Below are 18,135 nucleotides of genomic sequence, written 5' to 3' on the forward strand. Positions count from 1 at the left end.
AGTGGTTGAGAGTCCGCCTGCCGATGCAGGGGACACGGGCTCGTGCCCCGGTCTGGGAAGATCCCACATGCTGTGGAGCGGCTGGGCCCGTGAGCCATGGCCGCTGAGCCTGTGCGTCCAGAGCCTGTGCTCCGCAACGGGAGAGGCCACACCAGTGAGAGGCCCACGTACCGCAAAAAAAAAAAAAAAATGTAAGCACAGGTGCTGAGGAGACAATGCAGGAGGCACCTCCCACAGACTGGGCAGAGCACTCAGAAGGCAGAGGGAAGGGAGGGTTGAGACAGGTTCCCAGAGGAGCTGAAGTTTTCCCTGAGCCTTGAAAGACCAAACGAGAGTAGCTAGGAAGGGCCAAGTTCAAACCAAGAAAGCTGCCTTTGTAAAGACCAGAGATAGGAATATTTGCAGTCAAAGTTTAAAATATTCCCTTTATTCTTCAAGTTGAGGCCTCATTGTGATTCAAACTCAGGATCTCCTGTTTACTAGACAGGCACTTTAACCAAACAAGTCAATAGAAAATAAAATAAGCTCTCCACAGTCCAGGCATACTTCCTTTCAAAGCCTTTGTTTTCGTAAGGTCTGGCTTCGCTGGTATAATAACCCATCAGACAAGATATATGACTAATTCTACTTCTTCCAGCGAGCAGGAAATTGCTTTCAAGTACATCATGGACTGGAACCCAGTGGGAGTGCCCTTCACTTGAGGACACAGAAGAGTGAGGAAGAGAAGAGATAATGTCATCTGAGGGGTGAGGTAGAGAGGTGCCAGTAGGTCAACAACTTGCCCTTAGCCTCAAGCTCAGAATGAACTTTATCTTGTGTTTTTTTTCATCTAAAGTCTTGTCTCAGTTACCATCAACCGTAACAATGCAAAAAGCCAGATTCTCACCCTATTATTACATTTGCACAGAAAACTCTGGTTATTTGTTTTTTTCAAAGCCATATATATGAGATTTATATAGGTGTATATAGATTTATATATATATATATGTATAAACTTAAAAGCCAAATATATAAGAACAGTAAAGGTAGGTAGATAGGTGGATAGAAGTGCCCAGCTTGGGATCTCTGAACCTGAGACAGTTTCCTGAGTTAATGGGTGCTGACCACAAGAGCTGGGTTATTGCCACTTCAAGTTGTTAAGTAATTACAAAGAGAGCAAGAGTCAGATTAGTTCAGTTGCTCTCACCTGGGGTGGGTAGGGGAGGGGGACGCCAGCAAACCCTTGTGGCTCCTTCTTGCTTTCAGCCTCCAAGGAACAGGCTCACTTCCCCTTGGCAAGGAGTCTGCTGCAGCTGGCAGGCATGCCCTCTTTTTCCAACACCAACTTCCCCTCTGACCTGAGCCACACTCAGAAGCCATAATTCTGTAAATGAACTTACACTCCCCTTTAGTCCCATGATCATTTCAATTTATCATTCAGGCACAGTGTGACTGCTCGTTTGACATCACAAACACGTCTGGCCCACATATTTTTCCCCCAGAAACTACCCTCAACAAGAAAGCCAGTCTTCCAAGGTGAGAGCATCTGAAATGAAAACTTGGGATCCCACACAAACCGCCTGTCCCTGCTTTCAACCAGGCAGTTCAAAGGTGGCAACATCATAGAGCCCAAACTGCAAAGCCAAAGGCCAAAATTATAGGAGGAAAGCAGAAGGTGGGCTTCAAAGAAAAGGATTCACCCCAATGTAAGAGGCTGGCTGTCCTTATTCCTGGCTGATTCCATTTCGTTTCTATAAACTTTGCTAACCTCGGGAGGGTTGTATAAAGAGACAGGTGTCGGGACACCTCCACCCTCTGGGTACATCTGCTGCTATCGCTGCTGCGTACACACGACGAGGGGCCCTCGACCCAACAGCAGTCCATGCTTCCCGATGACGCACCTGGCGAGGGTCCTCTCCCATGTGTGGAGGCCAAAGTGAGCATCCTCAACCTCGAGGTCACCGAGCCGGCCCTGGCGGGATGCGGCAGCGAAAAGGGCACCTCGGGGCTGAGACCTCCAAGCGCTCTCTCAGGCTTTTCCCCCATATCCAGCACATCATTTCGCATTAGGGACACTCTTCGCCTCCAACCCGAGAGTGCTGCGCATCTACCTGTCTTTCCAAAGTAACTGAATAAAGCACCTACTGGCTCTCCGTGGCTCAGGTGAGTGCCAAGAGGTGTAAGAGGAAAGGGCCCGCTTGCCACCACCCACTTTCCTCTCCTCCCCAAGCTTCCCCAAGCTTCATCGGGGATGTGTGTATCGAGGTGCGCGGGTTAAGAGGGGGCTTAAAATGCCCAAGCGTCCCTTACCTTCCACAGCCATTCTCTCAGAGCTTCCCTAACGCATGCATAATTTTCTGGGCCGAGATACTCCTCCTGCCCCGCGCTCCCCTCCCGCCTCGCGCTTTCGCCTAAATATTCTGCGCTCATCTGCTCCAGGACCAACCTGCCGCGGTCACGCAAAGCGAGGCTGGCGGCTCCCGGCTCGGCGCAGAGCAGCCTGGGAATTGTAGTTCCATCTCTTTCCTCAGACCCAGGAGAGCACCCCGAGTCCTGAGAAGGGCACGGCCCCGCCTCCACACTGGGATGGCATCGCCGGCTTCATCGGGCCCAGGCAGAGAAATCCCTCTTGGCGGGGCGGGGGGTCTCGTGAGTAGACCCGGGGACCCTGGGAGGTAGCGGGGACTACATTTCCCAAGATGCCGTGCGCTGGATTTCGTTCCGCGCCGGGAGCTGAGACCCGTGATTGAGCTCTTCCCTGTTGATTAGAAGTGGGTAAGCACCTGGCAGGGCTCGTGCGGGAGGCAGGAGGCGGCGGGGTTTGTGGTGTGACCTTCTGGGCTTGTCACTGGCCTCCTTGGCCACCCAGTTAGTGAGGGGAGCAGAGCCGCCGGCCGGCTCTGTTTTTCCGCCTGGGCCAGAGAGCCGCTGCACAGGGTGCGGTTGAAACTTGTTCCTCTGAGACCTGGGAAGTGGGTTAGGGAGAATCTTGCGAGGTGATACAGCTGTATTCTGATCCTCCAGGTGATTCAGGTGGCTAAACACTTCGCGTAGGCATGGGGGATGGCCTAAAAAACCCGAACAGGTATCACCCCTAAGGGGTTATTAGAAACAAAATCTGGGAACCAGGATTCCACCTGAGGATGTCAGATGATGGAAACCTGTGTGGCTTCCAAGACAGGAGGCTTTCAGCTTGACTGGTCTGGGAGCCCCTTGGCGGTCAGTGATAGGGCCTAATAATTAACAGCATCTGAGAGTGTTCTTTCAACTTACGAAACTTCTGTCCTAACTCCAGGTTCTGGGAGTGCTATAAGCAGACAGGAAAAAGAATCACGCTGAAGGCAGTAGAATTCCAGAGCTGGTAAATACTGATAAGAATGAAGTTCCCAGACTTTTTTTCCCGCGTGTGGAAATACAGATGCAATTATCGCTGGTAGAGGTGAGGGAATGGCCTTGGGAACAGATCAGACTCAGGACTCCAGTAAGATTTTTAAAGGCCTGGAGCTCAGAATTTCATATGGTCCACCCAGCCCCCAGCTCGTTGCCCCTACCCCATATTTAATTTTTAAAGAAATTACTCTGGAAAATAACTCCAAGGAAATACAAGGATTCGATTCTTCCTGTCATGATGACTACTTAGATTTTCTTTGTCCCTCTTGGTGATAATTATTTTTTTTTAAACACTGAACAGTTTTGTTTCTGAGCGCATATGTGCACACCTGTTTTTGTGGTCACTAGGTATGTGCTTAGTCCTCCTATTGGGTAACATGGCCGTGTCTGGGTACTTTTAAAAATACCTGTAACCAGTTAATGCCCTTGGTGATACTTTAACTCTGAGTTCATGGAGCTGTACGCAATTCAAACACAAGCCTTCCATCCTTGGTACAGTAGAGAGAGTCCTGTTCAGTGAGACATGCTTGCCATGGGCAAAATAAGTTAAAATAATGATAATATTAATAATACCAATGCTGACAAAGTGCATCAGAATCTCTGGAGGTAGGGCTCCCATCCCCAGCACTGCTTTTTCTTTTTTCAAGGACTTCAGGAGATTCTAATCTGTAGCTTCTATTGCACAATCTTGATAAAGGGATAGAGACCAAAATGCCTGGGTAAGAAGGAAAGAGGGGGTATATTGGGCATTCCTCTCTGTTTCCTGCTCTGTTAACCTGTCACTGAGTCTTGTTGCATCTTCCTGAGTGTGGGCTTCCTCTCTACTCTCTCTGCTGTATTTAAGTAATGTCAGTGCCTCCACTGGTTCCACGAGGTCAGGGATGGACTCTGGTACTGCTGACCTTTGATGTTCCAGCCACCAGCACTGTCTGGCACATAATAAATATTTAATACATATATTATGTGTTTATAAATAATGCCTGGCTGAAGGAGTGTGTGAATAAGCTACCTAATGATGATTAGGTCTCCATTTTCCCCCATGAAACTGCAAGTTCGTATTTCACTTTTGTTTGTTTTAATGTTTCATACTCTTCGAAGTAGATATTTTCATCAATTCAAAAATGACCTAGAGACAAGTTAATCTAAGCCCCCTCATTTCACAGTTAAGGCAGAAAAGTTGAAGGGCTTGCCCAGATCACACCGTGGCCAAACAGTGTCCACAACTGGTCCAGACCAAGGCTCTTTTGGCGAGGACAGGGGTGGGTTGGGGGAAGATTTCTGTTGCTCTAGACACAGCTCAGCTTGGTTTGATGGCTTAGCTTTAAGTCAAAGAGGCTGGGGCAGCTTTGTTCCTCACTGCTGGTTTGTGGGTAGGTTGGGGGAACTCTGCCCCAGGCTGAAGGAGGAAGCCATTCTCCTAGCAATGGCAGAGGAGCAAGAGGACAAAAGGAAGTGTGCAAGGCCTTTTAAGGCCTGGCTCTGAACTGGGGCACTGTCGCTTCTTCCCCCATGTCATTTGTCAAAGCAAGTCACATGGCCAACCTCAAAGTTGGGGTGTGAGGAAATATACTCTGGCCATGAAGAAGCCATGGCAAGGATGCGAATGCAGGGAGGGATGAAGAATTGGGTTAACTCCTCAGTCTCTACAATGACTGTGTATTAGCCTCCTGTGGCTGCTGTCACGAAGTTCTGTAAGATGGGTGGCTGAAAACAATGGAAATCTACTCTTTCACGGTCCTAGAGGCTAGAATTCTGAAATCCAGGTGTTGGTGGGGCCATACTTCCTCTGAAGGCTGTAGGGAAGCATCCTCTTTTGCCTCTTCCTAGCTTCTAGTCTAAGTTGCTAGCGATCCTTGGGGTTCCTTGGCTTGCAGCTACATCGTTGCCATCTCTGCCAACATCATCACATGGTGGTCTTCCTCATGAGTATGTCTCTGTCTCTAAATCTCTCGTATGAGGACACCAGTCATTGGATTTAGGGCCAACCCTGATCCAGTATGATTTCACCTTAATTTGATTACATCTACAAAAACCCCATTTCCAAATAAGGTCACATTCACAAGTATCTGGGGTTAGGAATCCAACATATCTATCTGGGGGACACAATTCAACCCACAGCAGACTGGAACCTTCTACCATCTTTTATAAACTAGAGCAGTTGTTCTCAAGGGCTGGGTGCTGAACCCAGCACATGAGCATCACCTGGGAGCTGGTTAATTAAAATTCTTGGGCTTAAACCCAGACCTACTGAATCAGAAACTTAGAGGTTTAGGATCCAGCAATCTGTGGTGTCACAAGTCTGCCAAGTGATTTTAATTCATGCTAAAGTTTGAGAACCACTACCAAAGAAGACATTAGGACCCAGACTTTGCAAAGAGGTCAATTTAACCATTGTTCTTAAAAAGGAGGGAGAAGTGGGACCCAATCCCGATTGGGTGCCGGCCGTTGTGTATCTGCATGTGTGTGTTTCTGAGTACAGAGGGGTGCTAGAATAAGCAATGGGGGCATTTTGCTGGTGGCAAAGTGACAGGGGGAAGGTGCTAGAAATAGAGCAGGTTTAACCAATTCACTGAGTACTAAGGATATAATTTTAAGGAATCTAGGTCCTATTTGCCTCCTGGAATAGTGGAGTTGTATAAGCAGTGTTCTTATACTCCAGAGTCATCACAATGAATCTTCATTTTGTGTGGGTGTGAGAAAGATGGGAGGGGTCATCGGGGCTGGCTCCTGAGTCTGGCCTGAGCTATGCTGGGAAGAAAATGAGAAAATGTAGGCAAGGCTTTGAACAGTGTTCAGTACATTTGTGGAAATGATTATTACCAAAGACCTGTTGCTGACTCCACAGTTCTGTCTTCAGCCAGTTCTGGAAAAGTATGACTCTGGGAGCCCTGTGGCTGTATGTGCCACAGGTGAATACAGCATTTCAGGCGTGGGGCACGGGAAGTTAATTTACCAGAGAGCCACATGTAACGTTCAGCTAAACTTGGCAAAGCACTGTCAGAGCTTAGGTGGGGTTAGATTCTCCAGTAAAAATGGACAGTAAAAATAAAAAATGGGCAACTTTGCCCTTGAAAATGGTTTACATTGCCTTTGAAATACAGGACATGTAATTTTTTTTTTTTTTGGCGGTACACGAGCCTCTCACTGTCGTGGCCTCTCCCGTTGCGGAGCACAGGCTCCGGACGCGCAGGCTCAGCGGCCATGGCTCACGGGCCCAGCCGCTCCGCGGCATGTGGGATCTTCCCGGACCGGGGCACGAACCCCTGTCCCCTGCATCGGCAGGCAGACTCTCAACCGCTGCGCCACCAGGGAAGCCCAGGACATGTAATTTTTTATATATACAGTACTGCAGAATAATTTCCTAGCACACCAAAATTGGAAAACATAAAGAAAACACTATTAGGAAAGTCTTTAAGCAAATGTCCGTATATTTAAAGTATTCTTCCTTTAAAATAACAATCAAATTCCTAATTGTGAATGGGGCGATGGATAGACAGTGCTGAACTCTAATATCTTAATATACTGTTTGGTTTTGTGGGGATTAAATGAGAGAACTATTCCATCTTAGAATAGAGGCAGTTTTCTAAAGAAATGGGAGTTTGTTCAATAGATTTAACCTACCTATATGAATCAAACACTAATGGAGTGGTTATGATTTGCCAGAAATCCGTCTAAGTGCTTTAAAAACACCCCAGCATTCTGGCTTTGCAGGCCATGTGCTTAACCACTATACAATCTCACCTTTCTAATTTTTCACATATTGTGTTTCCACCATATTCAGTTTTGCAGAGTGCGGACCAAGGTCAAAACTTGGAGCTGGATACGCTGATATCAGGTGTGGACCCAAAGGAACCACTCCACGTGCCTCTTCTTGAACGGTGGGCAAGTAACATGGATAAAACTTCTACAGCCTTTTCTTTGTATGCTTTTCTTATTTTCCCAGAGGCAGAAAATATAGCATATTGTGTTGTTGCAGGAGGAAAGAATGGGGTTGAGCCTTCGTGGTTAGAGATGAGAAAAGTCTATCCGTTGTCAGAAAGTAAGAGTCGGGGGAATTCATGCAGTCAGAGACCAATAAAAGGCACTGCAGGCGCTGATTACTGTCCTCATGAACCTGCAGGCATGATCTAGGGCTCAACCTTAATGTCTGCCAAACTCAAAGAAGTTAAAGAAAAATGGGACATAGGGCGATGATTTAGATTGCACCTGGGAGAGAAAGAACGCAGGACCCAAGATGTGCCTTGTGAGATAAGGCCAGCATTAGCATAGTGCAGACTCAGGCTTTGCCTTCTACTTGCTTTTTCCAGCCCATGGTAACTGTTAGAGAAGAATTTGGTCTTTGAAAGGTATTTCTGTAAGGTCTGGTTTCATTCAAGAATCCCCAAAGCTGAAAATGTGAATTTTACGGGAGCGGGGGAAACTATCTGCAAACTTTTGCCCCACAGGTTTAAATGCTAATGGGGTAGTATCTGTTAAGGTGTCTTAATTGATGCAGACTGTATTTGTTAAGGCAATCTCTGCCTTCCTCATACAACCCTTTTATGGACCCTTGGGGGTCCTTGTTCTCGTCCCCTGGGCTGGTCTCAGGCAAAAAAGCAAACCCAACCGCAAAGCCTCCCCAAGGCCCTGTTTCCTTATAGGGCTCCCTTATGTGTGCTGTATGTTTCATTGACTGTCTTTGGAGACACAGTGATGGAGTAGAAATACCCTGGACCCTAGAAACCTATAGATCTTAGTTGAAATCTGCCTCTCACCACAACCAGCTGGGTGAACTGAGCAAAGTAACATCTCCACCTTGGTTTCCTCATCTATGAAATGGATAACAATATATTCCTTTCAGGGCTTTTTGAGGATAAGTTATCTATCTTTCTAATATTCACCCCGAAGTTCGTGGCTTAAAATAATAAACATTTATTATCTCACCCAATTTCTGTGGTTCAGAGAATCTGAGAGCAGCTTAGCCAGGTGATTCTAGTTCGAGGTCGCTCATGAGGTTGCAGTCAAGATGCTGGCCAGGGCTGCAATCATCTGAAGGCTTGACTGGGGCTGGAGGATCCACTGCTGTGGTGGCTCCTCACACACCTGGCAAGTTATTGCTGGCTGTTGGTAGGAGACCTCAGTACCTTGCAGCAAGCACCTCTTCATGGGACTACTGGATTGTCCTCACAAAGTGACAGTGGCTTCCCCCAGAGAGAGTGATCCAAGAAGGAAACCACATGTCTTCTGTGACCTCATCTCGGAAATCATACGTCATCACTTCTGCCTATTCTACTTGTTAGAAGTGAGCCACTTAGTCTAGAGCCACTTAGTCTAGCCAGTGCTCAAGGGGAGGGGAATTAGGCTCTGCATTTTGAAGGGAGCATCTAAGAATTTATGGACATATTTTAAATCACCATGAGAGATAGCATAAGTAAGATTCTTCGAATAAGTGTTTAGTGAATGCAAGGCTTAAATAGTATCTTGTTGTTCATCTCTCCAGTACCTACAACAGTGCTTGGCAAATAGCAAGCATCCTAAGTGGTGAGATAACATTTATTATATAATGAGCTAAAGTTACTGCTTGCCTTGTGTCAGGCTTTGTGCTAAGCATTTTCAACGGAATAGCTCATTTCATCTTCACAATAACCCTGGGAAATGGTTGCTACTCTATTATGATCCCAATTTTACAGTTGGGAAAACTGAAGTATGCACAGAGAAGTTAAGAAATTTCTTGGATGTTAACAGATGGAGGGGTGTGATAGAGCCAGGAATTGGTCTCACATAGTCAACTCGAGGATGGAGCTTTTAACCACAAAACTATGGGTCTTCCTACAATTCAAGGCCTGTAAAACCATTCATGTGAAATATTCCCCCCTTTGAAATTTATTTGTCCTGGACTACTTTGAGAGTGGGAGAAAATGATACTTGAATTGTGACGTCTATATCTTGGGGCACTTCTTCTCAGATCTAGAATGCCCTAAAAATTCCCAGCCAAGATTTCAGAATGTGAAGCCCAGGAGTTCCTCCCCTACACTCTTCCTTTCTCCACTGTTGGATAAAACACTTCCACGGCCCTCTCCTTTCTTCTGTCCTGCACTTTAAGTTTCTCTTTTTTTTTTTTAAGATTTTTTTGATGTGGACTATTTTTTTAAGTCTTTGTTGAATTTGTTACAATACTGCTTCTGTTTTATGTTTTTGACTTTTTGGCCACGAAGCATGTGGGATCTTAGCTCCCTGACCAGGGATCGAACCCACACCCCCTGCATTGGAAGGCGAAGTCTCAACCACTGGACTGCCAGGGAAGCCCCTAGGTTTCTCCTTGAAACTTTGATATTTGAAGGTCCTAAGGCTAAATATAAGTTTGAAAACTGCCCAACTAGAAGATCTTAAAGATCCCTTCCTACTCTACAGTTTTATGATGACGTGAGTCCTCCTTCTTTGTGCTTCCTTATCCTTAGAGAAATTAGTGACCAAGTCTGGTCAATTTGTCCTCAACAACTACTCTGTTGACTCCTTTTCTCATCCCTTAGCCACCGTCTTCATTCTACACCTGATGAGAGCTGGGATTGAAACATTTAGCCATCCCAAACAGAGCTCTCATCTCCAGTCATTCTTACCTCCAAGCTATCTTGTGTCCAGTGACCACATAAACCTCCAAGAATATCCTCTTTGGTTGTGAAAACCTGTTCTTAAATAAATCCCTTCACTTGGTTGTGTAGCAGTCCTCACACACGGTGCCACAGATATTAGTACATATCAGTAATTTTTGGAGAATGTCGTCTTAAAAGAAGTAGTTTTCTTTAGTGATAGAATTTCCTGAAGATTTTGACATGCTAATATGCAATGTGCATCTTCCTGAGAGAGAGAGAATGTGACCCAAGAGGTTTACTCTCCTGGGCTTGTTGTGGACTCAGGTCAGGAAACTCTCTTGGGTTGTCTATTTGAAAGCTGTTTCTTATTACCGGGCCTCTTAGCTGAGACTTCTTACTTAGTGATGAGCCCCTACTCACTGTACTACACCTTCACAGGTGATATTCCAGAAAGCCATACCTCAATAACTGTTGCTCTATTTCTCCTTTACTGCCCAACCCTCAGCCTCCCCAGAGCCACCACTTCAGAATATCAATATGTGTGTGTGCACGTATACATAAACATAACTTTCTTTACTGAAGGATGGGGTAATTTTATGAGGGAATTGCCCCATAGAGGATTTTTAGGGTAGAGAAACTACTCTGTATGATGCTATAATGATGGATACACATCATTATACATTTTTCCAAACTCATAGAATATACAACACCAAGAGCAAACCCTAATGTAAACGATGGACTTCGGTGATAATGATGTGTCAACACAGGTTCATCAATAATAACAAACGTACCACTCTGATAGGGAATGTTGATAATGTGGGAGGCTATGCGTGTACAGGGGCGGGGGGTACATGAGAATCCTCTGTACTTTCTGCTCAATTTTGCTGAAGCCTAAGGAATTACTGTGCTTTATAGTGTGAAATTTTGGCTAGGAATGTGTGCAGCCTAAAACTGCACTAAAAAATAAAATCTACTTAAAAAAAAGAAAAGAAAAAATTGAAAGCCGAGTGCTAAATATAACTTCTTCAAGGTTCAAAAGTATGCATGTGTGTATGTGTGTGTGTGTGCGTTAACTAAGAAGTCAACCCTTCACTACATGGGTCCTCTTTGAACACACCCACAATTTCTAATCTGACTTCCCTATCCCTGGTTTTGCCCCTCTATCCAAGAGAGCCTTATCTTCTAGACGTCCCCATTGAAATTCCATTCATGTTCTGGAAAACCCCAACTCCTACCCATTGGGTCCTTCCAGGACCCATTGTGATTCCCCTCATTAAGACGTTTCCCCAAGTCCAAGTTATTAAGTCCAAAATAGCATCCTCGGGTTTTTATTTGGCCAATCAATGATTTCTTCTGACAACCCAACAAGTGGCAGAATGGTACAAGGGAAGGGTCTTGGTGCTCCCAGTTTTACGGCATCATTCAGGTCAGCATTTATCCTCCAAGGCGTATCCCCTTTGGGGTTTTCCTAAAGATACACTTTAAAAAAACTATCAGATCTGTTAGACAGCACATAGCTTACCCTACAGTGATTTTAATTCTCAAAGGGAACACAGTCCCTTTAAACCCTAATAAAAAAAATATTTTTTAACTGCTTTGTGATTTGCAGTATAACTTTTTCTTCCTTTGAAGGCAGCAAATTTCATTATTATGCAGAATAGTATTACATGCCTTTTATACTCCTTTTTAGCTTGTATCACTTTGGACTTGATGCATAAAGAAAGGAGCCGTGTGCCTCCAGAAGCCTTCCCTCTTAGTCATATAAAGGGAACATTTGAAGGACCATTCAAGCAAGTAAGTAGTCAGGCACTGTGCTGGACTCTAGAAAAGGAAACATGAGTAATACAACTTTCCTGCTCTGAGTGTACACCTTAAAAGGCATTTATTCATTCATTTGTTGAATGTCAAGTGCATTCTGAGCACCTAAAATGTGCCAGGTACTCTACTGGGTGGTGGGGAATGTTTTTGACTGGGTTCCGTGGAAACAGACCCTAAGACTGAGAATTGTGAATTGTGCGTGAAGATTTATTGGGGAGTATTCTTTGGTGATGCATGTGAAAGAATGTGAGGATGGCAGGATGGGTCATGGAGAAAAATGGATATTCAGTGAGGTTGCAAATGAGGCCTCTTCCTAACCTACTAGGAGCTCTGGAGCTGAGATAACCCTTTAGAGATTTCCTAAAGTGGCAAGGAGGCCGGGCCATTGTGTGCCGTGTCAGCCAGTCATTGGTGGCCTAGTGTCTCTAAGAGGGTCTGTAACTATGTAAAACAAGCCAGTTTTCTGCAGCCTAGGGCAGTGCCCAGCAAGGGACATGGCTTTGAGCCATCAATAATCTATATCCCCAGGAGCTGGGAGATGGGAAGAAATCTGTGTGAGAGCACAACATCCACTATTGGGATATAGCAGGAACAAGGATCCATTCATGTCCTCAGGGAGTTGATAGTTTAATTGATGAGCCATAGCAGCAAATAGGTGAGTGCAAGTGCACATAGATTAGTACAAGAGTAAAGTGCTATGAAGACACAGGACAAGAGCATCTAGCCCAGGCTTAGGCATCCTAAGCAGGATTCCCGAAAGGGGTGATGGCAGTGATGATGTAAGGAATTAGGCATGTGAAGGCAGTGAGTGTGGAAACTGTTAGAAAGAGTCTTCCTAGTAAAGAGGACAGTGTGTGCAAAAATGAGAACATGGCATGGGGGAACCTTACATAGTTAGGAATGGCTGGAGTGAAAAGTGCATTAGAAGTGGTGCACAGTGAGGCAAAGGAGCTGAGCAAGGGCTTGAACCTGAAGGTTGGACCTGAAGGAGCAAGGACGCCAGGTCCAGCAGTTGGGGACTTGATCATCTTGACAATTACAGTTTCCAGCAGGGAGTTACATGATGAAATGCGCAGTGCGGGAAGATCATTCTAGCTGCAGTGTGGAGAAAGGAATCGAGATAAAAGAGCAACACAGGGTCCCCTATGAGTGACCGTGTGGACAGCTAATTTGTTAATTTCTGGTGAAAAATGGTAGTGACTTAAAATAGAGACATGTCAGTTGCAATGGAGAGAAATGGTTGGATTTGAGAGATATTAAGAAGGCAGAATCCATAAGACTTGACTGATTGGGTATGGGTCCTTAGGGGAAAAGAGGAGTCAACCTCAGATATGTCTTTGAGCCAGAGCAGTCTGGCAGTGGTGTGAAGGATGGGTCTGTGAGAGTGTCAGCCTGAAACAAGGGAGCCAATTAGAGCCGTGATAAACAATGTATTTTTGTACAGGGGCCCACTCAGGAGAAAAAAGAAGTTTCTGGCCATACTCATTTCGTTCAAATGAAAATAACGTTATAAAATTCTGTGAAAATTATATTGTATTCTTATAATTTAAATTACCTTTGTTAGAACAATATCAGTGAGAAAATTGGCCCTGCTTTTAGCCACTTAAATATTAATATCTGGGCCAAGTTTAGACATAGCACCACGGAGCTTGTCATTGTTTGGTTGCTTTTTGTGTGGTGCTTTGGACCTCACAGAGAACATTCCAGAGTGTGTTCTTTTTCTATCCTTGATGCCACCTGGCAGGTAGGAATTATTACATTTCTAATATATAGAAGCAGAAAAGGAGGCTCAGAGAAGTGAAATGGCTTCACTTCCCATGTGGCAGAGTTGGTTCTAGAATGTTCATTCATTCAGTGCAGAGTTTCCTGAGGTTGCAGTCACTTCTTGCCAGGCATCACACAAAGATGAAATCAGTGTGCCTGCTTCCTGCTTTTTTCAGCAACCTGAGTCTCTCTCTGCTGGCTACAGGATTGTCTGTCTGCTCAAGAGCAGAGAAACTGAGCCTGGCAGAGAGATATTGCCAGGGTGCCCCAACAGTGCCGCTTTTTCCTGAAGGTGCTGGCCACCTGAGCATTCTTGCTTCCTGACCACGTTCAGGCCACTTCTGGGTGTCCTGCCCTGGGTCATCCTATCAGACTTTTGGTTACTTGGAGCACAGAAGTTGGGAAAGACAGAGGCGGTTTCTACAGATGTAGATTCCTGGGTTGTATAGGGTCTAAAAACCTTCCAACGAAGTAGAACTCGGTTTCTGGGTTGCATTTTGTAGCCAAATGAACTAAATGTAGCCCAAAGAGCTCCACCCCCCAAATCAGTGATACTGTAACCTCCAGGTAAGATGACTCAGCCCTTAATTAGAGCAGAGGTGAGGAAAGGAGGAAAAGGGAGGGAGAGCAGGGGAGGAGAGGGGAGGGATCTGTTCTGAAACTGTCCCTCAGGCGGCACTTGCTGGCTACACAATAGCCTCCTTTTTGACAATCACTTGCAGTGTTAGGTTTTCAGATACAATGAGAAGGGAGCTTGTTTCTTAATCTGGCAATTTAGAAATTAAAGATGTAATTAAATATGATTACAGCTAAGCTTGAAATAGATTTACTGGATATAAACACACACCTACAGATGCACGCATTTCAGGTTTATTCGTTAGTCTCTTCACAAGCACTTTGTAGTCTTTTTTTTCCCCCAGCTTTATTGACGTATAACTGATATATAACACTGTGTAAGCTCAAGGCATACAACATGTTGATTTGATACACTTATCTATTGCAAAATGATTACCAGCATAGAGTTAGCTAACACCTTCATCACATCACATAGTTACCATTTCGTTTTTGTGGTGAGAGCATTTAAGATCTACACTCTTAGCACCTTTTAAGTATGTAAATACAGTATTATTACTATAATCACCATGCTATACATGGTGATTCCCAGAACTTATCTGTCCTATAACTGGAAATTTATACCCTTTGACCAACATCTCCCCAATTTCCCCCAGTCCCCAGCCCCTGGTAATCACAGGGGCTCTCTCTACGCTCTGTTTCTATGAGTTTGGCTTTTTTAGGTTCCATATATAAGTGATATTGTACAGTATTTCTCCGACTTATTTCATTTAGAATAATGACTTCAAGGTCCATTCATGTTGTTGCAAATGGCAGTATTTCCTTCTTTCTCATGGATGAATAGTATTTTTTATATTTATACAGTAAGTCCCCTACATATGAACCTTCAAGTTGTGAACTTTCAAAGATGTGAACGTGCGTTTCACATGTCCAGTCACTTAAGTTAATTAACACATCCGGTGTATATTGTCACGTGTGTGCATCCTCTACAAGTGGTTGTGCTTTTGTGTACTTTACTGTACAGTACTGTATAGAGTACAGTAGTACAGTATCTTCATTTCAAGCCCAGGATGTCAGGAAGCAAGCATAAAAGCAGGCTGATGTAGCTGGTACTGCTAAGAAGCGCCAAGCAATAACAATGGAAACAAAAGTGAAAATAATTGAGAGAGTGGAGCAAGGCCGTAACCCTGAATGGGGTTTGGAAGAACCTTTGCCCGCAGTTTGTTCACGATTTTCGTGGATTTAAGAAGGTGAATGAGGAGTTCAAAGTGGTCTTCAGCAACTTAGTGACCCTCAGTGAGAAGCTGGAACTAAAGCTGCAAGAGGACGACTTCATTGAACTCCTTGCTGTGCAACACAAGGAGCTTACTAATGACCTGATGGAATTGGAGGCCCAGAGAAAGGACGAAGAGAGACAAGAGGAAAAAGAAGTAACTGAAGAACTGAAGAGATTCTCAGTGCAGGAAATGGCAAGGGGATTTTCTTTATTGGAGGAGGCACTGTTAGTTTTTGAGGCACAGGACCTGAACGTAGAACGGTACACGAAGCTTGCAGCACCTGTTCAGAATGCAATCCAGTGCTACCATGTCATCTATGACAAGAAAAAAAAGAGCTACTACCCAGACATCACTGGATCATATTTTCAAGAGGGTAGATAGAATTGAATCCAGCAAGGAACCAGAACCTGTGCCATCCGCGTCAGACGTGAGTGAGATTGCAGCTTGCCCTCCGTCTCCTATTGCTGAGGATCCTTCAGCTCTACCATCTCCCACCTCCTCTCCCTCCTCCAGTCAGTCACTCTTCTTGCCTGTTCACTCAGTGCCAGCCCCTGTATGCCAGCTGTTGTGCTGTACTACTGTACTTTTCAAGGTACTGCACTGTAAGATTAAAAATGTTTTCTTTATTTTTTGTGTTTGTTTGTTTTTTATGTATTATTCTTGTGAAAAGTATTATAAATCTATTACAGTACAGTACTATAGAGCCGATTGTGTTAGTTGGGCAACTAGACTAACTTTGTTGGGCTTACAAACAAATTGGATTTATGGACGTGCTCTTGGAATGGAACTTGTTCTTATGTAGGGGACTTACTGTATTTATATTTATATTTATATATTTGGAGAGAGAGAAATCATATCTTCTTTATCCATTTATCTGTTGATGGACACTTAAGTTGTTTCCCTGTCTTGGCTACTGTGAATAATGCCGTAATGGACATGGGAAAAGCACTTTGTGGTCTTGATTGTCATGCACGGTTAGTGCAAAGTTTTGGTTTTTGTCATCTTCCTTACTACCTTCTCTGAAGTCTGCCTCTATCCTGAGCAGCCTTAATTTACTTCCGGAGTCCCATGATATTGTCCCTGAAATGCACATCAAATTGAGAAGAGAGCTGCCTTTAGCATTATAAATACTGGTTGTACAGAATTGCAGAATGTCTCTAATTTTAGTTGCAAAAGTAATAATAATATAAACAGCTACCATTTATTGAACATTTACTATTAACCAACTCTGAGCTACGTGCTTTACACACACTAACTCAATGATATGTTGGGATTCAATTCTATTACAGCATAAGGATTTTGCAGATTTTATAGCAACAATTCAGCCATTGTAAAACCTCTTTTTTCACTGCCTTTATCTAGTTCTTTGAATTCTACACTGTGCAGGACTCAAAATGCCAACTTTGTACCATTATCTATACCCTCTGTAAAGTAAGGAAGATGCCTCTTCTTACACTTTTACTTTTCACACGGAGGCATCAAAGTACATTGCCTTCCAGTTTGGTTTTCCCATGCAGCCCCTGCTCTTGAAGATTTCTTCTCTCTCCCTAAAATCTTCCTTAAGGACATATCTCAGGACAAGCAATCTTCCAAAGGCAGCAATTTCCAATAATTCCCCCTCCCCACCCCAGCACATTCTTATAGGTATAGGCATATTTTGACAAATCCCTCAAAAACAGCTGTCTCATATGGCTGTAGAAGAGGTAAGACAGGCTGCAGATGCTGTGTGATCCCCAGCACGGCTCAGGCACCTCTCGCACTCTGCTCTTGAGGCATATGCAGCACTATAATAGGAATAATCTTGAGTGCATTCTAATTTGTTCAGTTTAATATCAGGCTGCTATGAATCTTATTCCACAGAAGTGTGCATGCAAAAAGTGTCACACTGTATGTAAAAATCTCCTAAGGAAACCACCAGAAAAAGCGACGAAATAATAAGTGAGTTCATCAAGGTCACAGGATACAAGATTGATTTACAAAAATCAATTGTAATTTTATATACTGGCAATGAGCTATTTGAAAATGAAATTTAGAAAACAATTCCACCAAAAGAATAAAATACTTAGGAATAAATTTAACAAAAGAAATATAAGACTTATACACTGGAAATTGATGACAGAAATCGAAGAAGACCTAAATAAATGGAGGGACATTCCATGTTCCTGGATTGGAAGATGTTAATTCTCTACAATCACTGTCTAAGTCCCAGCAGGTGTCCTTGCTGGAACCTCTGTTCTGCCTTCATGAGAAGCTCTATGCTCCCCCTCTCCTGGGCCATCCCATTAACTAGAAGCTGGGCCAGCATTGGTTTTGTCCAGATGCAGATCTTTATGTTTTGTAAAGTTTGAAAAGCTTCAGTTGAAATTGACTCCCCGTGATTTGTTATGGTCAAATGAACTAAAAGTAGCTAAGTGAGGTCTCTGTACATCCTGAGTGAGCAGATATCATAACCATCCAGGGTCAGAGTGGCTTGAAAAATACCATTAATCAAATGAAAGGACAACCACAGATTGGATTGAGAAAAAATTCTCAAGTCATATATCTCATAAGGGATTTTGAATAGACTTTTCACTAGAGAAGATATGTGAAGGCTAATAAGTACATGAAAAGATGCTCCACGTCATCAGTCATTAGGGATATGCAAATTAAAACCACAAAAGATACCACTTCCTATGCAGTCAAAAGGCTATAATAAAATGGAGACAAAAGCAAGTGTTGGGGAGAATGTGGAGAAACTGGAACTCTCACACATTGTGGTAGAGATG

General features: G+C 44.0%; 1 protein-coding gene across 3 annotated transcripts in view; it reads right to left on the reverse strand.

Annotated features, from left to right (window-relative positions):
* Positions 1-2,445, reverse strand: part of SAMD12 (sterile alpha motif domain containing 12) — a 416,177-nt gene extending 413,732 nt beyond the window's left edge. Inside the window, exon 1 of one of the 3 annotated variants that reach the window (XM_019932092.3) lies at positions 1,881-2,266. In XM_019932092.3, coding sequence (XP_019787651.1) covers positions 1,881-2,046 — 166 coding nt within the window. In that variant the 5' untranslated portion in view covers positions 2,047-2,266. The other 2 variants (XM_073794679.1, XM_073794680.1) reach the window with 2 other exon arrangements.
* Positions 2,446-18,135: the final 15,690 nt, after the last annotated feature.

Source organism: Tursiops truncatus, chromosome 17 (genome assembly GCF_011762595.2).
Source record: "Tursiops truncatus isolate mTurTru1 chromosome 17, mTurTru1.mat.Y, whole genome shotgun sequence".
Classification (NCBI taxonomy): Eukaryota; Metazoa; Chordata; class Mammalia; order Artiodactyla; family Delphinidae; genus Tursiops; species Tursiops truncatus.